General features: G+C 40.3%; 1 protein-coding gene and 1 long non-coding RNA gene across 5 annotated transcripts in view; one reads left to right on the forward strand and one right to left on the reverse strand.

The window, feature by feature from the left end:
• RNF123 (ring finger protein 123) overlaps positions 1 to 23,452 on the reverse strand; it is a 118,365-nt gene that overhangs the window by 49,392 nt on the left and 45,521 nt on the right. Inside the window, exons 27-36 of one of the 4 annotated variants that reach the window (XM_081317386.1) lie at positions 22,619 to 22,726; positions 21,533 to 21,710; positions 18,964 to 19,038; positions 18,331 to 18,418; positions 18,023 to 18,110; positions 17,741 to 17,825; positions 7,974 to 8,113; positions 7,480 to 7,536; positions 5,020 to 5,095; positions 920 to 1,004 (exon numbers count right to left, since the gene is read on the reverse strand). In XM_081317386.1, the coding sequence (XP_081173512.1) occupies positions 920 to 1,004; positions 5,020 to 5,095; positions 7,480 to 7,536; positions 7,974 to 8,113; positions 17,741 to 17,825; positions 18,023 to 18,110; positions 18,331 to 18,418; positions 18,964 to 19,038; positions 21,533 to 21,710; positions 22,619 to 22,726 (980 nt within the window). Of the gene's footprint in view, positions 1 to 919; positions 1,005 to 5,019; positions 5,096 to 7,347; positions 7,559 to 7,973; positions 8,114 to 17,740; positions 17,826 to 18,022; positions 18,111 to 18,330; positions 18,419 to 18,963; positions 19,039 to 21,532; positions 21,711 to 22,618; positions 22,727 to 23,452 lie in introns of those variants that run through there. The other 3 variants (XM_081317385.1, XR_014025079.1, XR_014025080.1) reach the window with 3 other exon arrangements.
• On the forward strand, positions 8,989 to 10,742 carry LOC308661402. Its single transcript, XR_014024945.1, has 2 exons — positions 8,989 to 9,203; positions 10,636 to 10,742. It is a non-coding gene; the product is annotated as an uncharacterized lncRNA (long non-coding RNA).

Raw genomic sequence — 23,452 nt, forward strand, 5'->3', positions numbered from 1 at the left:
TCTCCCGAGGGACTCGGGGCGGTGTACAGAGTAAGATAGGCAACAAAACGAAACAGTATTGAAAAACAATAATCAAAACAAAACAAACTGGGACCCCAATTAGAGCTATCAGAGCTATCAGGCCAGGCTGGACTGCTGGAATAAGTAAGTCTTTAAGTCGCGCCGGAAGGTGCGGAGGTCGGGGGCCATCCGGATTTCAGTTGGTAAGCAGTTCCAGAGGGCTGGCGCACCCACTGAGAATGCCCTCCCCCTGGGCGCCACAAGCCGACATTCCTTGAGCGGTGGCACCCTGAGGAGGCCCTCTCTGTGGAAGCGCACAGGGCGGTGGGGTGTTGACATTGGCAGAAGGTGCTCCCGTAGGTAGTCCGGACCCATGCCATGTAGGGCTTTGTATGTCATTGTTAGCACCTTGAACTTCACACGGAAGGCAACCGGAAGCCAGTGCAGCGCACGGAGGAGAGGTGTGATATGGGAGTATCGGGAGGCTCCCAAAAGTGTCCGTGCCGCTGCACTTTGCACCAGTTGAAGCTTCCGAGTGGATCTCAAGGGCAGCCCCATGTAGAGAGCGTGTCATTCTCTTTAGAAAAACAACAGAAGAAGGTAAAGATGTGAAAAAAGGAAGCCTTTTTCCCTACATTTCATAAAAATGGAAGTGGATGTCAAAATAATCTAACCCAGTCGCCTGTTCTAAGTATCTTTATGTATACTTTAGTTACAGTAAATATAAAAGATAATGAAAACTGTTCTACCTTACAATAAACTGCATATGAAGTTCAGGATAAACTAAATACTACATCAGGATCCACACACAGTGTTAAAGAGCAATTGATTTCAGTTAAATAAAACAGTCGTAAGTAAACAGACTGGAAAGCAAGCAATGAATGTATCAGTCCATAGAGTGGAATAAAAGAGCACTTACCCTTGGAAATCAGTATCAACAAGCAGCCTGACTAAAATTCCTGTCACAGCAACAAGGATTGGATAGTGGTCTACACTTTCCAGTCCTACAGAGGAAAGCAGAGGTTCAAAATAAATATTAATACTAATGCAGACTTTCCAAGAGCCTCTTTTATGACTCCTGATGGAGGCACAGATGAGGACCAACCAGTATTGATCATCACCAAGTAAGATCATTCCCTAAGAATCTAGAATGTAATTACTGGTTAATTCGATTAGCAATTTGTTTTAAATTATCCAATTATCAAGTCTTTAGCAAAACTCCTTTTCCTCTCTGTTTTGAGCCATTTTGGACACATACATATAAAAAAGATAAAACAAACCTTTCCTCACAAATTTTAACCGGCATGCAACAAGCACTAGAGAGAGTACTTTGTTTTTACTAGTGCCACTACTTGATACCTAGAGTTACAAAGGTACCTTGAAAAAAACCTGAAAAAACTGCAAAATTGTGTGGATATTTGGAAGCTTTTGGAAGCCTGAGGTGAGAAGAAGACCTGGCTTGAAGAATGTTGCAAGGTGGCCTCAGTAAGAAGGCCTGGTGTGGTCAGCAGCCACCTCACATAGTCTGGGCGTACCTGTCAGCAGCTAAAGAACAATGGCAAAGTAGATGGGGCATGGCAGATCCTGTGACACAGGGAAGCAAGGGCTATTGGGGCTTTGCACAATGGTACCAATGTCATTGGATGTGGGTCTTGAGGTGGCATTTTTCAGGGCAGAGCATATTTAAAAATTACAGGCTACAAGAATGATCTAGAGAAAGATGATATACTGGATATACAACTGCAAGTGGTTGATATTTTAAAAGGAACATACAAATACAAGCTGAGGAAAGGAGGGAAGCGAAAGGCAAGGGAGAAAAAGAAAAATACGCCCAACTGAATGCAGAATTCCAGAGAATAGCTAGAAGAGATAAGAATGCCTTCTTAAATGAACAGTGCAAAGAAATAGAAGAAAACAATAGAATAGGGAGGACCAGAGATCTTTTCAAGAAAATTGGAGAGATGAAGGGAACGTTTCATGCAAAAATGGGCATGATAAAAGACCAAAATGGCAGGGACCTAACAGAGGCAGAAGAGATTAAGAAGAGGTGGCAAAATTACACAGAAGAACTATACAAGAACGAGCTTAACGTCCCTGATAATCACAATGAGGTGGTCACTGACCTCGAGCCAGACATCCTAGAATGTGAAGTGAAGTGGGCCTTAGAAAAGCTGAGCAACAACAAAGCTAGTGGAGGTGACAGTATTCCAGCTGAGCTATTCAAAATCTTAAAAGACGATGCAGTAAAAGTGCTACACTCAATTTGCCAGCAAATTTGGAAAACTCAACAGTGGCCACAGGATTGGAAAAGATCAGTTTACATTCCAATTCCAAACAAAGGCAGTGCCAAAGAATGTTCAAACTATCGCACCATTGCACTCATTTCTCATGCTAGTAAAGTTATGCTTAAAATCCTACAAGCTAGACTCCAGCAGTATGTGGATCAAGAACTACCAAAGTACAGGCAGGATTTCGAAGAGGCAGAGGAACTAGAGATCAAATTGCCAACATATGCTGGATCATGGAGAAAGCTAGAGAGTTCCAGAAAAACATCTACTTCTGCTTCATTGACTATGCTAAAGCTTTTGATTGTGTGGATCATAACAAACTGTGGCAAGTTCTTAAAGAGATGGGCGTACCAGACCATCTTATTTGTCTCTTGAGAAACCTATATGTGGGCCAAGAAGCAACAGTGAGAACTGGACACGGAACCACTGATTGGTTCAAAATTGGGAAAGGAGTCCGGCAAGGCTGTTTACTGTCACCCTGCCTATTTAACTTATATGCAGAGCACATCATGAGAAAGGCAGGGCTAGATGAATCAAAAATTGGAATTAAGATTGCTGGAAGAAATATCAACAACCTAAGATATGCAGATGATACCACTCTAATGGCAGAAAGTGAAGAAGAACTAAAGAGCCTCTTGTTGCGGGTGAAGAAGGAGAGTGCAAAACTTGGGTTGAAACTTAACATTAAGAAAACCAAGATCATGGCATCCGGCCCTCTCAATTCCTGGCAAATAGATGGGGAAGAAATGGAGGTAGTGACAGATTTTATTTTCCTGGGCTCCAAGTTCACTGCAGATGGGGTCTGTAGCCAAGAAATTAAAAGACGCTTGCTCCTCAGGAGGAAAGCCATGGCAAATCTAGACAGCACACTAAAACGCAGAAATATCACCCTGTCAACAAAAGTGCGTATAGTCAAGGCTATGGTCTTCCCAGTTGCAATGTATGGCTGTGAAAGTTGGACCATAAAAAAGGCTGAGCGCCAAAGAATTGAGGTCTTTGAACTGTGGTGCTGGAGAAGACTCCTGCGAGTCCCTTGGACTGCAAGGCGATCAAACCGGTCAGTCCTAGAGGAGATCAACCCCGACTGCTCTTTAGAAGGCCAGATCCTGAAGCTGAAACTCAAATACTTTGGCCACCTAATGAGAAGGAAGGACTCACTGGAGAAGAACCTAATGCTGGGAAAGATTGAGGGCAATAGAAGAAGGGGACGACAGAGAATGAGGTGGCTGGATGGAGTCACTGAAGCAGTAGGCATGAGCTTAAATGGACTCCAGAAGATGGTAGAGGACAGGAAGGCCTGGAGGAAAGTTGTCCATAGGGTCACGATGGGTCGGACACGACTTCGCAGCTAACAACAACAACAACAAATACAATTCAGAAGAGTGACTTGGATAACTTTTCTATATTGGATTTACAAAAGAGGCTTGTTACAGTTTTGAAGGTTCTATTGAGGAGACAAAGAAAAAGGAAAAAAATATTAATTTCTAGGACATTATTTGAAGATATTAAAAACCAAGATTGTTAAAAGTTAAGAGAAGGAATGTAAAATTAGTTTATCTGATTGAGATTTAAAAAGATATATTGTTCTCTAGTAACTCTTAATGGACTTTTGCCGATCTGGCCTGAATGACAAGCCTATTTATAGATAAGAAATCAGATGTGGGAAGAAGGGATCAGTTGTTGGTGATATGTTACTAACATTTTTTATACTTGTGATGAAGGGGCAAGCTACATCCATCTATCTATCTATCTATCTATCTATCTATCTATCTATCTATCTATCTATCTATCTATCTATCTATCTACCTACCTACCTATCTATTCTATACTATATTGTTATTTTTCCTTTTTTTTCTTTTCTGTACTTCCTAATTTTTTATTAATTATCAACTTTTATTTTTAATTGTAATGTCTAATAATGTTCTTTTTCTTTCACTTTTCTTACTGTACATCACTTTTTGTTTATAAATACATCAAAACAGTTTTGCATTCAAATGCACTTATGAATATTCAATAGTATTTCTATTAGCTTTTGGGGCATACCCAAGATATCTTTCTTCTCTATGGATTACCTCATATTTTAAAATTCTCGCTATGAGAACAGATCTCTTGGCCTTGAATAGGCCAGGCACATGGCCATCATTTAATGGCTCTTCAAAGTTTAGAGCCAAAAGATCTCACATCCTATAGCTGTAATTCTGAGCAACCAAGGGAGAGTCAGTATAAAGTTATCATAAGAACTAGATGTTCTCTTTCATTTTCAGATGCACCTCTTGGGTCTTTATATTAATGACCCATGAGAAAGACAGCAGGTATAATATAAACTACACTAAGACTACAATCTGAGGTAAAAAGTTGACCTAGAATTACTCCTCATGTATATTCTATTTTTTTCCCCAAAGGGACTAGAAATAGGAGAAGCTCTTGTGAAGACCCCAAAAATGCTAAGACACTTAGACACATTTCAACAATAGCAGGAGAGCCAAGGGGAATATCTTCAATAAATAAGAATATTAAAAATACTTTATGCCAGGTTACATCATTTGCTTATTTAGCCCAACATTATGTAGCCTGAGTAGAAGAGTTTGACACGACTCTCTAGGATTAGAGAACTTTTTATCATCTGCTTCCTAAACATTTTAATCCTGGGATATCCAAAATATGTATTTTATCACAGAGATATGATTTTTCTTTGGGAGACAACTGCAGAAAGCAAGAAAAGGCAGCTTACCTGGCAGCCGAAGATTCACCACTCTGTCAAACAAGTTCCGCTCAGCTGTTACACGATTTAGCACCTGATTTAACAGCTGTAGGAAAAGGGAAAGAAGAGTGAATACTGAAACAGACAAATAATAATAATAATAATAATAATAATAATAATAATAATAATAATAATAATAATAATAATAATAATAAAGTTGGAAGGGACCTTGGAGGTCATCTAGTCCAACCCCCTGCTCAGGCAGGAAACCTTATACCATTTCAGGCAAATGGCTGTCCAGTCTCTTCTTAAAAACCTCCAGTGTTGGAGCATTCACCACCTCTGGAGGCAGGTTGTTCCACTGGTTAATTGTTCTAACTGTCAGGAAGTTTCTCCTTAGTTCTAGGTTGCTTCTCTCCTTGACTAGTTTCTATCCATTGCTTCTTGTCCTGCTTTCAGGTGCTTTGGAGAATAGCTTGACTCCCTCTTCTTTGTGGCAGCCCCTGAGATATTGGAACACTGCTATCATGTCACCCCTCACCCCTCTCTTCATTAAACTTGAATACTTTCTGACTGCACACTTGCTTCATCCTCTTAACAGCAAAGCTCAGACAATCTCAAATTGTGCATATAGTGGAAACATTGAATTTGGCCAATGGCATGAGGAAGAATTTTAAGGGTGGTTGCTTATTCTTATTCTCTGGCATTTTCAATCTTCAAAAAAATATTAAAAACTCAGCCTTGGATGGAAACGCTGAATGCATCACAGTACATATCCTGTACTGTCCTTTAGGTCCTTAAATCATTTTTTTTTCTTTTTACAACCCTGTAATCCCTTTTATTGGGGTGAAGTCGGGGCAACTGAATGGAGCTGAGCATTTACTGGCCAGATGCTTGAAGGTCCTTAGATGAATATTAACACAATATTAGCATATACCAACCATCGTAACAGCCCAGAAAATATGTGCAGAACTCTTAATGAAACAGTGACAGCAGATCAGTCTCCAGCTGTGACAAACTGAAACTAAGATCACATTACACAATCTAGGGTGGCTCTACTGTAGATCAGGCATGTCAAACTGCTGGCCAGATGTGTCATGCAGAAACCGCGCCCACCCCATTGCCGGCAATGGGGAAAAAGTCCTGATACATCACGCAGCGTCACATGACGTCGCGAGTTTGACATGCCTGCTCTAGATAATTTCCACTGAAAGAAATCTTTTAGCTTTTCATTCTTTTGGATAATGGACCTTGGGGATAGCAAGTAATAGAATCCAACAAGATCAAGTGTGAAAGACACATTGCCTTGAGTCTCAAAGACCATACTCTTTGAAAATCCAATTCAAAATAATTTATTGCTTCCAAGAGGTTTATTTTTCCCTTTTTATTAGCTAGTTTTAGAATGTAAAAAATAAGTTGTTTGGGCTGATTTTACTGCATTTAAACTCCAAGAAAACATATCAATATAGTTTGAATATTTTGCATGAACAGTCAAGCCCAAATATGTGTGGCAAAGCAATGTTTATCATTATGTGTATGACAAAGTAATTTTCCAGAGATATTTGAAAAATGAGGTTGAACAAATGTATCCTAGCTTATGTGTATTCCTTTTCCTTCCTGTAAATATCAGCTGTCATCTACACTATATATTCATGTTGTATGTATGATCTAGCAACATTTAAATATATTTTTATATTTAGCAAGAAGGATGATTTACTGATATATTTTGATCTAGATATAAGTAAATATAAGAAAACATTATGGCATCTGAAAGAAGAAAGCAGGGAGAAGGAGATTGGAATGACTTATCAGAGATTTAACGATATAGTACAATGTAGTTTATGCATGCATTTTGTGAAATGTGTGTATATCTTTTGTCAGATAAAGGAGAATATGTATAGCTCAGGATTGAAATGTGGACTCCTTAGTCCTCTCTGAGAGTTGTTTTCTTGCAGGTATATTATTAGCCAAACTAGATAATATGATCAGTGCCAGTCCTAGCTACATTGATGACATTACCTAGTTTGGGTAATGAAGTGTCTGCAAGAAAACAACCAAGCTCACAGACCACTAAATAGAATCAAATAAGAACCATAAAATCAAGAGTTTATCGTGCAGCAAAACATTATAAATAATGGCTGCCGAAACTAATTTTAATAGGGGAAGAGAAAAAAACCCCTGTATTTCTACATATATCATCCTTCAATCTGTTAATAATCAACTAGATAACTTTTTAAAAGGTAATTCAGAAACAAAATTGTGAAGGTGACATAAATAGGCCATTACCTACTAGTACTGTATGTTTCTGAATTAAGCATATGTGTACAGAAGCATATGATATTCCGCATAAAAAAATACCTGTGCAAGTCTCCTGAGTAATAATTCTGAAGAAGGGCGATTCCAATCCAAAAAGATCTCTGGAGCTAGAGTGACAGTCATTTCCAAGACCCTGAGAAGGCTCACTGACAAATCAAAGCAAGTTGCACACACCTTCAATTGGCGACTATCTACGAAGTTTCTTTCTAGGCGTTCTGCAGCTTGTTGGATCTATCCAGACAAGAGGGCGCAACTTAATAGGGGATGGAAGAAATGGGAAACACAGAAAAAATAACCACATCCAGAAAGGTTGAACTATTTCGATTTAGCTAGTTATCAGCAAAATTAACATCTGGTACATATTGGTTACTTCAGGTTTAAATTAAACAAAATCTGGACATGTAGAATAAGGCTGATGTTTGTTGTTTCCTTTCACACCTCTTCACAGCTCCTACATGGCATATCCCATGGGTCTTTCTCATACTAACCCAAACTATCTATTCTCTGCACAACTAATATGCAAGCTGGCTAAATCCCTACATTCCTAAGGACCTGCGCTGATTTTGCTATCCCCTACTAACAAAGGACATACAATAAGAAAAATGCATTCATTATCCAGTTTCTTATTACTTGTTTGGAGTTAGATTTATACTGAACCATAGACTCACCTCTTGAATCATGCCAATAAACTCTGAGAAGGCCCAGTTTAATTGGTTAAGGACACTATTGAGGAAACTAGGTGCCATTTCTTGGTCACTGCGCAACAAATCTGCCATGTGTCGTTGCAGCAAGGTTGACGGGCATGGCTCTGGAAGAAAAACAGATAAAAAAAAGGCCTCACTGTGAGAAAGTGCTGGAAATCATTAGCCTGCAATCTCATGAAAGTGAGGAAGAGCTAGAACATATCTGGCATTCACAGGTGTATATCTTGCACTATAAGCAGTTTCATTTTGTTTCTTATTTTCTTCGTTTTTCTCTATTTATTTAATAGTAAATATTACTATTAAACCTTTTTATAGTTTTAATAGTTAAAACCTTTAATAGTTTTCCAATGGACAATGGAAAAAAAAACAGAAGAAAAGAAAGAAAAAAGAGCTAAACAACAGCAAGAATAGCAAATTATATGTACCAGCTACTTTTTTTGGTGTCCTTTTTTCTGACTTCTATGCCTTTCTCTTTACCTTCCTGCCTCCCATATGAGCAAATTGTTTTGATATATAGAAACAAATTCTAGTGTACAAATGTTGTTTGTGTGTGACCTGGTGATTGGATTTGTTGCTGACCCTAAATCTGTAATTCTGACTTGCTACCTGAGAAATATTTCTCTGGAGAGTTACACTGTAGTATTGTTTGGAGAGACTGTCACCCCTCTCAAATGAATTAGTATCTCAACTGACCCAGCATAACTGCCATTCTCAGCTTCCTAATGATAAGCCACTCTCTGTCACTGCAGGTTTTCGGTATGCAGAGAAAGCTAAAACTTACATAATGCCCTTGCAGCAAATCTTGAGCAACATTTTTTTTTTAATTGAAAAGTTTTAAAATACAGTTTTCCTTTAGAAAACCCCCCTTCCCCCTCCCTCCTCCCCTCCCTACCTCCCCCCTATCCCCCCCTCCCCCTCTCCCTCCTCCCTCCCCTGCCTCCCCCCCCCTACTTCCCCTCCTCCCCCCCTCCCCCCCCCCGACTTCCCAGAGCAAAATACAAGGTATATATCTAAAAAGCAATCATAAACAATCATATACTAACAATTATAAACTCTAAAATCCATCACTCTCTAGCTTATATAGAATAAACCAATCCTTAATAATACTAAATATGTATAAAAAACTAAAATAAAAAAAAACTAGCGTCATTCCCATCTATGTTCTTCCACAATTCACTATTTCCTAAACATACCGTATATACTTGAGTATAAGCCGAATTTTTCAGCCCACTTTTTGGGCTGAAAAATTCCACTTCGGCTTATACTCCAGTCAACAAAAAAACTTACCGAGGACTTGTGCGCGGCCGAGGCTTTGGTGCTTCCGGGATCGCGCGCACCTCTCCCAAGCCACCGCAGTCCGAGACCTGCATGTCTCCGTTCCTCCACGCCCTGCCTGCCTGCTTCTTTCAGCTGTCTGCCCATCAGCTGTCCATAGGGATGCTGCAAAGCTCTCCTTCTCTAGGCCTTGGACTCCCTCCTGGCTGAAGAGTAGATGAACCAAGCCAGCAAGGAGACAAAATGTTTCTGCAGCTGTTTTTCCTCTGAAGGTTTTTTTTGTTTTTTTTTTAAAGTAATCTCCGAAGGTTATGCCAGAAAATGGAGGACGCTGGGTCTTTGCAAGCTTTAGCTGTCCGCCTGGCTGCCTGAAGGCCGCCCTTTTCAGGCAGTCTGACAGACAGCTAAAACTTGCAAAGACCCAGCGTCCTCCATTTTCTGGCACAACTTTTAGGGATTTATTATTATTATTCCTACTACTACTATTACTACTACTACTACTTCAGGAGTAAAAAGTTGCAGAAAAAAATTCTCTCCTTACTAGCTTAGTTCCTCTACTCTTCCATCTGGAGCCAAGGTAAGATTTTAAAAAGGGATATTGGTTGGAAGGCAGAGGGAGAGTTTAGTTTTAGCATCTAAAAAAAGGGGGGGGGGAAAATCAGCGAGTACATCCCAACCAGCTTTTTATGTTTTTGTTATTGAAGAAATATGGGGGAGGGGGAGGGGTTCTGGGGTGGGTTGGGGAGGGGATAATATTGTAACTTCAATAAAAATTTTCAATAAAAAAAAAGAAATATGGCTTTCTGGGGGAAGGTGGGGAGGGCGTTAAGGAAGGAAAGGGTTTTTGGAAGCTCGTCCTGAAGCTGCCTTTTGTGCAAGGGGCCTTTTCTCAAAGCCTAGAGAGGCAGCTTTGTTGCCTCCCCGTAGACAGCTGATGGGCGAACACCAAAAGCTCCAAAAGGCTAGGGAACTAGTCCCAGAACACCTTGGTAGGAGGAAGGGCAGAGGCAGAATTGGGAAAGAGGTAAGACAGGGTTTTCCTTCCCAGATGTTTCTCTTTGGCAAGACAGCCAGCTGTGCTGAAGCCCAGTATCTGGGGGTGGGGGAGACCTGAGGCAGGCGGGCTGGTGCTTGCATTAGGCCTCCCAGGATCCCAGAGGCTTGCAGAGCGCGGATCCAGCCTCCGAGGCATGCAGAACGGCGGATCGGCTTATACTCGAGTCAACAACTTTTCCCAGTTTTTGGGGGTGAAATTGGGGGTCTCGGCTTATACTCGAGTCGGCTTATACTCAAGTATATACGGTATTCTCATTTACACATCACAAGCACCTATCCCTATTAACCTCTCTAGCCAAAATAGGCTATAATAGATAGTTCTTACACAAATTAACCCACATTAACCCACAAAACTTTCTTCCTCTTCCTCTGTAGTAAATTGTCCATTAATTCCAAATTAAAGATTCTGTTACCATACATATCATCCCAAAACTCTTAAAAACACAACTACCACTTGACTATCAGTATGTTGTGGAAGTTCCATAGATTTCTACTGGTCCTATTTTCTTATCTTTTTTGAGCGTTTTAAGGCAGCACGCGTCACCCTCTGTTCTCTAGGATCATCCAAAAGAGTTGCAGCTTGATCTCCTCCTGTACCATTCTCGTCTATCTGTCCATCTTCATCCTCTTGATGTTCTCCTTCTCCAGATCCCTCTGCAGCTTCCAAAAGTGTTGATGGGGTTGCTTTTAAGACATTGTTGTAAAAATCATGCGCTTGCTTCACAGTACCCAAACAGTACCTTTTGCCTTCATACATGAAGCTCAACCCAGCTGGGATCTCCCATCTGAACCTTATATCTCTTTGCTTGAGCTCTTGCACAAGAAATATAAAGTCCTTCCTTCTCTTTAAAATCTTTGGAGGAATTTCTTTTAGAACCAAAACTTCTTGACCAGCAATCACAACTTTAGTATCATAGGCAGCTTGTATAACTTCATCTCTAATTTCCCTTTTTACAAAATAAACCACCACATCTCTAGGCAACTTTCTCTGTTTAGCAATCCACGAGTTCACACGAAACACTTTGTCCATGCCTTGTTTTATTTCAGATGCTGGATGGTTCAATACCACCTCAAAAACCTCAGAAACCAGCTGCTTTAAATCTTCCTTAATATTCTCTTTTAGGCCTCTAATTCTAACAGCAAACTGCATCTGGTAAAATTGAGCCAGACTCAGTTCGCTATCCATTTTGTCTTTTAAATCTTCAATTTCCAATACTTTTGCTTCTAATATAGCATTTTTTTGAGTCAGTTCTTCCACTTTGTCATCCAGCACCTCCACACATTTAGCTACTTTATGCACTGAGGACAAAATGTCTACCTTCATCTCTCTGAGTTTCTGTTCCATCCTTTCTTCCATTCTCTGCTCCAATTTCTCCAATTTCTCCTCCATCTGTGCAAATTTAACACCCATTGACTCCAAAATTAACTGGGTATGTTTTTCAAGATCCTTCGATGTCAATACATCTGGAGAATGCAACGCCTGCAATAATGATTGTTGTTGCACCGGAGAATTTCCAGCACTCCGAAAAGTTCTAGGGGGAGGTTTAGACGCCATCTTTTACTTACAATTGTGACGCACTTTCACTTTAAGTTTTAAGCAAAGTCCATCAAGCTCGAGAGTAAAATAAAATAATCCTCTTCATCTCTTCATCTTTCCCTCTTGCACTGCTCTGCCTGCTCTTTTCCTTTGATAGTCTCTCCTTCAAGCAGGGATGGTCGCAGACGCCTGGCTCTGCTCCATGAAGTCCGGAGCAGAGACGCTAGCCAGCTGGGAGCAGCCCAGGCTGCGGGGGAGTTCAATCCTTCAGCCGCCCAAGCTCCAAGCTCAGGCGGCCCCGGAGAACTCAACCCCTACCTGGGGGCTCACCCCCTCCTCTTCTCCCGAGGAGGGGGCTTCAAATTCGCCCGAACAGCTGATCGGCGCTGTTTCGGGCGAAAAATCACACAGCTGAGCCGCGGGCAGCCCGGGAAGGCTGCCTCCGTCGCCGCGGAGCCACCGGAAGTCCCTTGAGCAACATTTTTTAATCTCTCGATTTAAAGGAGAAAGTCCCAGCTTGAAGCATTCACGTTCTCTCAAAATGTGGCATCTAAATGAAGCTTGGGCAATCAGTATGTTTGTTCTTCTTAATCTCCCCCAACTTTAGAAATAGTTCATTTTTTTGTGTTTTTAAGTAGTTGTGGACGATGAGTGCACAGGGACTATAAACTTGCATGGAAATGGGTAAAGCATTTAAGTAATAGGTTTGTGCCATGTTTCTTATCTATAGGAGTATTCTGTTGAAAGGCTTCACTTCTCCCCCACCTCCATCTCCATGGCTCCCCTAGGTCATGCATTAAGCTGGCTGAAGCTTTAGTTTTCTTTTGGAGGCCTTCATGGCAGAGAGTTACACATTGTGGTGAGGTCACATTATGGAATCATATAATTGTAATTACAAACAAACATGTAAATGTTTAATTTTAAAAAAAGGAAAGACAGGAAGTCTGAAAGCTAGGGGGGAATTTCCATCCCACAATAGCCAGTCTATTCACAGATCCTGACATCAAGCCTATAAATACTGCACATTGAAGCAGGCTGTTAGGATCCATGAAGCAAGCAACTGAAAAAGAATTTCAAGGGACTGCTTCTGTATTACTCTTCTCTCCTTGCAGTGTTAGAAAAAGGTAAGCAGAAATTGATTCAAGTCATAGACTTTTAGAGGGACGCAGTGGCTCAGTGGGTTAGGACGCTGAGCTTGTCGATCAGAAGGTCGGCAGTTTGGCGGGTCGAATCCCAAGTGCCACGTAACAGAGTGAGCGCCTGTTACTTGTCCCAGCTTCTGCCAACCTAGCAGTTCGAAAGCACGTAAAAATGCAAGTAGAAAAATAGGGACCACTACGGTGGGAAGGTAACAGCGTTCCGTGCGCCTTTGGCGTCTAGTCATGCCGGCCACATGACCACGGAGACGTCCTCGGACAAGCGCTGGCTCTTCGGCTTTGAAACGGAGATGAGCACCGGCCCCTAGAGTCGGAAACGACTAGCACGCATGTGCGGGGGAACCTTTACTAATGGTCAACTTTGATGAAAGAGACCCCCGCTGGGCAGCTGAAGGAAGATCTTACAGCTCTATGCTTTTTTTCTATCTTCTAAACATTCTTCTACATGTTTTAGAAGGAAAGAAAATCAGCACTGAACAAGCATTCTCTATTAAAGTATAACTTGATTACTGATAATGTTTCCCCAAATTTCAAGGCAATTTGGTAATGATATTTCTTCTAAATAAAGTACAGCATTCATATTTTGCTATTATTATTGCCAGCCCTCCAGAGGTTCAAAGTACACAAACAGTACTCCTGTCTTCAGTTTTATTCCCAAAATAACCTATGAAGTAAGTTGCTTTAGAGATAATGAGTGGCTTAAAATATCAGTAAGTTTCCATGGTTAAATTTGAGTCTTGATCTCTCCACAATCTAGCTGAGTTCAGATTCAGGTTGGTGCAATCACCCCCTTAACTAAATGTTACTCACAAAATGCTGCACATATTTGGATGCTTCCTACTTGCAGTTCAACTGAAAGCACACCCTTGTGACAGGAAGTTTTTAAAACTTTCCCAGCAATTCCCAGTTCCAAAACTCAGACAGATTAGAAGAACTACCTAATAAAGAACTGTGAAGGAGAGAACCAAGTAAGCACACAAGTGCCTAAGCACGGAATTTTACTAGCATGTCTCTTGGGTGATTATTTTTTTCTTTACACAAGACCAGATGATCTATTGTAAAAGCTACCAAAAAAAAGGCCCTAGCAGGAAAGGTACATAAACCACCCCTCAACAAATAAATTTGTGATCAAAAGACTGAAAAATCCAAGAAAATGTTAATCGGCATTATGCTTCGAGGAAGGGAGAGTACTTTAAAAGCACATGAGCAACCCTACCAGACAGAAAGATCTGAAGGTTTTCAAATCCAGAAATTCCACATCAAGTAAGAGCCAGAGAACACCTGACCTTCCGCAGTTGCCTATATCCTCTTTCTCCTTGCACATAAGAAAGACTTTGGGGAGATGGAGAAGGCTCATTCCCTTTGGGCTAAATTAGGCTATCTCCTTTCAATTAATTTGGTATGAATTATTCAATACTGTACACCTCAAAATAGCAGAGAGAAGTATCAGTAGCATGAGGATCTAATGGCCTGCCTTAGATCTTTTGGAGCCTCCCAGAGAAACAAATACCAAACTGTCAGAGCCTGCCAGCAACAAGAGAAGGAAAACAATGCCCCGTTGCCCAGAAGGTTTCACAAGCTCATGGCAGGGATGGAGCACCACAATAGCCTCAGCCAAGGCCACTAAGCCGCATATCCCAGTCAGAATTGGACATGACTTTGATGGGAAGAAACTATATCTGCTGATCTTTCCTGTTCTATCTTTGCTGGTGGAGAATTTTAAGAAAAAAGGGGGCATGGGTACAAAAGGAATGTGCAATGGATAGCACATGGGCAACAGCCAGGTATGCTTGCTGTGTATTCAGAAACTGCCTTGCGGTTAAAAGCATGTATATTCATCCACCTTGATGCATATATGATATCGCCACCATAAACATTAATACAACTTTTAAGGCCATCATTCAGGACATCCAGTAGCGTTGCTTTACCCTCCTACTCTAGTTTCCAAACGCCCAGCCTCTTTTACAACTGACAATTTATCTGAAAGCAAAGGAAAGAGAAGAGAGATCTTGCTAGAGGGCCCTTTTAACATTAAAAAGAAAACGGGAAATTTAGTCTGAATATTAGCAAGAAATAACTCCTAGATCCAAGAAATAAAGAAACTACGATATACGGATGAAAAATACTGATTTTCTTTTTAGAAAGGGTAATTTCTAAATAATTTTTAATCTTGCTTTATGGGATCTCTCTGAATGACTGTAAGAAGCATTATACCTGAGATACTCTGCTTATAGGACAGAAATTAATACTCTTTTCATTAGTTCAAAAACTCTTGCCAAATGCAGACATATATTCTGTATGTTCAGAGTTGGAAATAGCCACTTAGCCCATTAAACCAGTCCCTTCCCAGTGCGGTTTGAGGGAGTAAAGCTGGGTTGCTATCTGCACTTTGGAAAAGCAGCTGCAGACAGGCAGTAACTTTCTTAACCCCACTTCCCTCATACAGTTTATACATTCATGCACAACTTTATTCCCAGGCATCCAAGCTGGTGTTGCAGTTGCTTGTGATAATTGAGCCATACTTTGGCATTTTCAAGAACATGCTGGTGTCCAGAGGTAGCCTCATCCCCATCCAGGTTCTTAGCTTAGAAAACTAAAACTAAGTGAGGAGAGGGATATGTAGCAGGAAAGATAATAAGCAAAGGTATACAGACAGGGAACCAGAGGTGACATGTGGAGATTGGCAGTTATTTACAAGCGGTCAAGAGGACTATTGCTCAACTGCCAGGACCACAAGCTACAGTGAGCAGCATATCCTGGTGCAAGTCCTGCCTGGAGCTTGGAGCTTTGCCTGGAGTCCAGCAGCAACTAGAAAAGGAGCAACCACATCGAAGCAGTAGCTCATCACAATGTTTAGAAAAAAGCAGACTTTTGTTTGAACTGAGCACAAAGGGCTAAATATTAAAGAATCTTTACATGGCAAGTCCCAGAAGGATTATATACAGTGTGGGAATCCAAACAAAAAACGTTCTGGTCATTCTCTCTGGTCTTTGTTTTAACATACCTAACAAAGCACAGCCTATCTGGGTAATTTAATCCACTGTCAAATTGCTGTTAGTATGTTTGCTTTAGTAACATTCAACCAGAATGTGCCCACACTATGGATTAAATCCATTTTTTCATGTCCTGAATGCTGTAGGCATGAAGAACAGGTTTTGGCTTTACAGCCTAGGATCAAATTATCCCACCATATTTCTTTTCTCAAGGCTAAACATTCCCAATTCCTAGAATTTTGGCTTCTCAGCATCAACAAGGTTAGCAGCTCAATCTAAAACCTGGAGGAAGTTATTTCTTTGTTAACACAATGTCTATATCAACCTAACTCACAAGTGTCATTCAAATAAGCAAATAAGAATACAGTTCTTCCAAATTAAAACAGCAACAATTACATTAGAAAATTAGATAGATGTAGAATTGCTCTCTAGCACTTTCCTGGTTTGCTACAAAAGAGAAACCAAAGCTCCCCCTACAGCTTGTAACCAAACTTTCTCAAACTTCCAAACAACTTCTGCAAAAGCATCCTAAATGTGGTAATTCTGGGAGAACAGCCATAGCTTAGAACACCAAGTGATAAAGGAAGAAAAGAAGGAACTTGCATATAATATTAATCTAGTGCTGAGTGCATGACAGAGTTACATGTTGTAAAGGCTGTTTCCTTAAGACAGGGCACAGCCTACCTGCCCTACAGCATCCCTAATGAAGACTTCCCCCCCCCAATAATCTTAGCCTCTTACATTCATTTAATGTTACTGTTTAAATTATAATCTTAGGAAAATTGGAAAATGTTTTACACTTTGCCCAACTACATTTACTCTGATCATATTCCACTATTATTTCTGTTTCTCCCAGTTATATTTTTTACAGGAATTTTAAGACTATCTGGTGACATGCTGAAAACTATGGGGGGGATGAGAATTAATGAGATCTTCGTATAATAAATTAGAAGCAAAATAGAAAAAAGAGGAAGTTAAAAAGAAGGATAAACAGTTTTGAAACATACTATAATTGCCTTCTCTGTTACTAATCTAAACATGTCAAAAAAAAAAATAGCAAGCTATTCCGTTTTCCCCATTTGACCAAAGGAAGGGTAAAGAAACTGGCACTCAGGCAGAGCCACACTTTCCTCCTTGTTGTTATTTTATGCACATTCTGTATTTCTCAAGTTCAGAAATACTGACACATACATCTGCTCACTTCTACAGACAAGCAAAAATGCCTAGCCTCTCAACAGCTTAACCTCCATGAAGAGTGAAGAAAACTCTGGTGCCAGGATGAGGCAGATGTTCCTGCCACAGCTTAAGTGTCTCCCTCAAAGTTCTAGGATTCACATCACTTGGTTTCTTGGCAATTCTGTCTGAACCAGAGCAAAGCCATAAATTATAGGCTTTGCCACCCAATAAAGATGACCACCTACGATCACATGATGCCAAGCTGATCTGGGAACAGCACAAATGCCACGGGGAAAGAAGGGCTTCAGCCGGAATAAGAGACAATATATTTAAACTATTAAACATCATGAGTTTCCAGTTGTCAAACCTGCTTGGCAATGGCAGTGAAGCCTCTGTGGTATCAGTTAAAGTGCCAGAATGTGGCGTAATTGTAATAATAGCATACCAGAAAACTGTTTTCTCCTGCTACTAGAACTGACAGTTGGCCAGAATAGGGGGGCAAAGCAACACTTTCCTGTTCCCAATTTCCCCACTCACTCTGCAAGCTTGGTAGATTGGCATCTTCCGGTTTGGTTTTCAGCAAATGAGGAAGCCGTGTGTACCTGTATCCAAATCCACAGCCCTAGAAGCGAAAGGGGGGGTGGGAGAGAGAAAAGGATGCTGTGTTCCATTACTTTTCACAAGAAAATCTGAGACCCTCTCACCAGAAATAAGTGTGCAAAGAGTAATAAGAGAATTCATGCAGAGAGCACCAGCTGCTTTTAAAGCTCCCTGAACCTCCTAAACCAGTTGAGAAACAAAGAGAGAATCTATCCTTACACGCCACAGTCGTACAAGAATCCAGTTAGTCTGTGCCCAAGGTCTTTGCTCATACGGGGCCAGCAGATTCCTCATCATGGATATTCGTCTGCCAAAATAAGACAAACAATCAGCTCCAAAATAGGGGGAGAGAAATACGAGGCAAGGAAGAAGTAGAAATAAAATGCCAACAAGTAGAAGAGGCCATTTTCATGCATGCAAGAATCATAGGGAATTACCAGACTTGTGCCTAACCTAAGGAAGAAAAAAAGGCAACCTGTTTTAGGACATACAATTTTTATTCAGGGAAGAAAGTACCAAGCACTTACTGATCTTCTGGAATTCTCTCCACAGCCCGAAGTGAGTGGGGATAGCAAACGTAGCTGGCTAATGCTTGCATTAGAGAGTCTCTAATGTCTGAATATAAAAATAAGAGAGAATTTTAATGAGACAGAAAATCTAACTGTAACTGTAACTCTGGTTACGAGAATGCATTTTTACTGAAATAATGGAAGGCAGACAAGCAGCCAAGGGATGAACAAGTTATAAATGATTTCATTCTGCATTAAGCCTGAAATTCTATAAATAAGAAAAAGCAACACTCCCGTTGCTATTCCCAAAATGACAACTGGAAATCAGAGAACAATCAATAACCACGAATTTGCTGTTTTTATTTTCTACAGTCCATCACGGACATCCTACTGAGCTTCAGATCACCCTCGGCCTCATTTTGAAAGCCTCAGTAAGAATTTCTGGCAAAAATCCTCTCTTCCGTCCCAGAAAGAGAGCGCCACAAAAAGAGATAAAAAAACAACAACAGGTGGTTCAACCCAGTTTTGTTTTTGATCCTCCCTAGCATTTTTCTCACTGCCACTAGCCAATTAAGACACAGTTCCCCACTCTCCAGTAGCCCCAGCTTACAACCAAGAAAAGATGTCCCTTAAAAAAAAAGAGCGACCTACCTGTGCCTACAATCCTTGGGTCAGCAAAATGCTTGGCTAAAATGGCAGCAAGGCGTGTCAATGTATCTTCATAGCCTGAAAAGAAGTTCCAAATACTAAGGACTGCAAATGTATAGAAAATTTCTGCACCTGCGTTTTCACCAGTACAACAGAACGGATGTCTAGAATTAGTTTTCTTATTTATGCCTTTGTTTTGAATTCCTGGGAGGCAAACCAGAAACCCAGCTTTTCATGATTAACAACAGCAAAGGAGAGCAAGTCTGCATCATTCCCCATTCAAGGCAAATACATGACTGAAGTTTACACTGAGCTAATTTTATTTAGTGTGGATTTTCCTGGACATACACATGAGTCTCTCTCTAGGAATACCATTTCCATTTATACGGGCAGTTTATGAAAAGCTTTATGTGTATTCCTGGATTACTGCAATAAAGAAATATCATATTTTATTTAATGCTGTTTTTTTTAACATTTCAATCCCATGCAGAACCAGCTACCTGCCCTAACATTAGAGTTTTCAAGCAAGCACAAATATTCTTATTTAAGATTAATAATCAACCACAAACTTTCAAGTATGAATTTCAGCTACCCCCAGTGTTAGATTATGAAAATGGTTATACTTGTTACCCCAAAACTATTCCCCAAAGAACATTAAGGCTAAGGAATTCATACAAGACATTCAAACTGGAGCAACAAACAGAATCTAGAACAACCGGTCTGAATTATCTTGTATTAATTCATCTCAAGGGCCGGAGTGCGCGAGAAATTTCCAATCTACAGTACTCTGTGGAGAGAACTGTCTGTTCATACTGTAGCATCTGATAAGAAGGGAGGTAAATTTAACATTAATTCCTAGAGAGTAGCTGCAGGATAAGAACAGAAAACATCACAGAATCCAAAATCAAGGAGGGAATGCATTTGTAAAAAGTAAACAAAAAGAAACTTTTTCCAGTTCTAGAAAGGAAATACCCTCAAGATTTTTTTTTCTTAAAAAATGTCTTTCTCCATTTCAATAATGGGAAAACAAAGAAAAGGTTCTGAGGAAAAGAAGCCCATAGCTGTTAAACCTAATTTTTATCACCTTTCCTTCTTCTCAGGAAGTGATAGGAAGTAACTTTTATTTACTTATTTAAGTGAAAATAAATAAGGAAAATATTATCAGACCTAGAATTATGGAATGGCATTACTTCCATAATTTTTGTGCTGTATATGAAACATAGGACACCTATGTTTGCCCTATCACCCAAACCTCTGCCATATTGTCTGCACATTGATGAAAATATCAAAATATTATATATATATATATATATATATATATATATATATATATATATATATATATATATATACACACACACACACACACACATATGCACACACACACATATATATACGCACACACACACACATATATATATATATATATATACACACACATACATACACATACACACACACACACACACACATATATATATATATATATAAAATTTAATTTAATTTGTATACCGCCCTTCTCCCGAAGGACTCAGGGCGATGAACAGGGCCATAAATACCGAAATAACGAAAATACAAAATTAAAAACAAATTAAACCTTAGTGCCCAAATGTAAAAATAAATTATATTAAAACAATAATTAAAACCCAAACCCATCAGACCAGGCCGGCTTGTTCAAACAAATAGGTTTTTAGATCACGTCGGAAGGAGCGAAGGTAGGGAGCCATCCGGAGCTCAACTGGTAAACGGTTCCAAAGGTCAGGCGCACCCACAGAGAACGCCCTCCCCCTGAAAGCCACCAGACGGCATTCTCCGACCGGTGGCACCCTAAGGAGGCCCTCTCTGTGGGAGCGCACTGGGCGGAGGGAAGTTGATGCCAGCCGCAAGTGCTCCCTAAGGTATTCCGGACCCATGCCATGTAGGGCTTTGTAGGTCATTACCAGCACCCTGAATCTCACCCGGAAGGTAACCGGAAGCCAATGCAGTTCACGGAGCAGAGGTGTAATATGGGAGTATCGGGAGACCCCCAACACAACTCGTGCGGCTGCATTCTGCACCAGTTGGAGCCTCCGAGTGGTCCTCAAGGGCAGCCCCATGTAGAGAGCGTTGCAGTAGTCTAACCGAGAGGTCACGAGCGCATGAGTGACTGTACGCAAGGCATCCCGGTCTAGATATATATCAGAAATTCTGTGTGGTTTATAAGTTGTTAAAAAAAGGAAACAACAAGATAACCAAAAATAATAAAGATGGCAGAAACAGCAAAACTGGATGGGGCAAAAGAAGGAAAGGGGGCTTCAATCGCTCTCACCAAAGGCTTGGGGAAAGACCAAGATCATCAGAGCCTTCAAAACACCAGTAGGATAGACCATTTGAATCTCAGGGAGAACCTCATTCCATTTCCATAAGGGCATTTTAACATATGTGTGTTTTATTTTAACAGAAAAAAAGCTTGTTGGCAAAATGAAATTGGTGCCTGGTGCCAGATGCCAGATTCTGTGTTCTCATGCTTTTTCTTGTCCATGCTGGATTCTACATGCAAAATATAACCATTCCTACTTAAAGATATCCTCACCTGGAAGTTCTTCCATGCTGTTAACAGGACTGAAGTAGTTCTTGAGAGCACTGTAGCTATTCATTGCTACACTCAGATAAAACTCAGGCATGAATGCAAAGAGTGAGCCAATTCTGTCCCCATGTTCAATTGTACGAATGCACACCCGTAACAACCAATATATATCTTGCATCTTCTCCTGTAGAGGGGGAATTCTGAGTTAATTTGTACTTCAAGTGGCAGAAAAAGCATATATGTGAGATATTAGAAGAGAACTAGTTTGGTGTAGTAGTTAAGGCATTAGACTAGAAACTGGGAGACCATAAGTTCTGGTCCTGCCTTAGCCAGTTGGGTCCCTTGGGCCAGTCACTCTCTCCTAGCCCTGGGATGGATGCAAGGGAAAACCTCAATTCCAAAATACTTTGCCAAGAAACCACAGGGACTGGTCAGGCAATCACCAGGAATCAACACTGACTTGAAAACACACACACACACACACACACACACACACACAAAGATTAGAACTTCTTTATACCTTAACTATGTATCCATCTAGTCATAGGTGATCAACAATGCCAGGTAGGCAACTGAGAGACTGGTGGAAACAGTGAGTATCCCACCCCCTCTAATCCACCCATTTACTTTTCACGTTAGTCACTGAACAAGAAAAGCCAGCACAGAGCATGAAGTAAAAGAGGGAGAGAAATAGAATGATTGGTCTCTCCTCTACCTGCCTGTTGGCTGAAGTCACCTTTTTATTACTTTGTTAAGTAACGGAAGAGTTAACAATCCTTAACTCTGAGCAGCCTGTTACTATTTTTTTTTCTGCTAACGTCACATTTATGACCTTATATACAAATTTGGATTGTTATAATTATCACTCTCAAAGTACCTGAAGAGTCCAAGAATATCCTATATTAAAACTGAGTCAGTTCATTATTAATGTGCACAATTCTCTCGTAATATACGGTAAACCCTACAGATAATTTTGCAGGAATATATAAATGCAGGAGCAATTATTCTCTTAATTTTTTCACCCCCTAGAGTTGGACTATCTGGGCCAGATTTAACCATGGCATTCTAGAATGTAACTGCATTCCCTCTCACCTTTGAATAAATAGTAACATTGATCCAAGCAAGTCGACGACTCAAGTGATTCAGCTTCTCAGAAAAAACTTTTTGACTCTTCACTAATTCTTCACAGATATCTTTTCTCTGAATTGAAAACAGAAGGATTTGAAGAGCAATATCTTTTCCAGTATTCAAGATTAAAAATACAGTATAATTCCCCAGGTACTGGGGGCAGGCCATTAGTGTTTTTATTTGCCTTAATGTGATTTTAGTAGGTTGTTATTTTAATGTAAGTCTTTGTTTTCGTCTATTCACCACCTACATTTTCTTGAATAGATGGGCGGCTAGATAAATTAGACACTCAAAGCTCTTAGTAAGTTATATAGGATTTATTTATTTAATAAGATCCTATAGCTTTGAGTATACATCTGGCACATATCTCAGGTTGATAAGATGCAGGCCAACAGTATGTTGGTGTCAACGCTGTGACAATGGATATCATCGCTCTGACAACTGAGAATCAGCCATTTTTACTTTTGCTTCTAATGTGCCTTTCCTATTCTTTTAGAGGAGATGTAGAAGGGTGGATTGGGTAAATGCTTGAGGGTTTAGCTAGCCATAACAATGTAGAAGTGTGGGAACTCAAGGACACGGTCTGATAAGGTTTTGGTGGGCTGAGGGGCCGGTGAAAAAAGCCCACGTCTTTCGTTAATTGGGGAACATGATTTACGACAGCGTTTGTGGGATGGGAATTGCAACGTGTTACTTTGTATCTGGGGGGAGGAAATCTGTTTTGGGTTCAGCTACGTAAGTGCTGATACTTTGTTTCCTAATAAAATGCTCTTTAAGGAAGAATTCTTCCCTTGAAGT

The sequence above is a fragment of the Vipera berus genome, assembly GCF_964194415.1.
Source record: "Vipera berus genome assembly, chromosome: 2".
In the NCBI taxonomy this organism is placed as follows: domain Eukaryota; kingdom Metazoa; phylum Chordata; class Lepidosauria; order Squamata; family Viperidae; genus Vipera; species Vipera berus.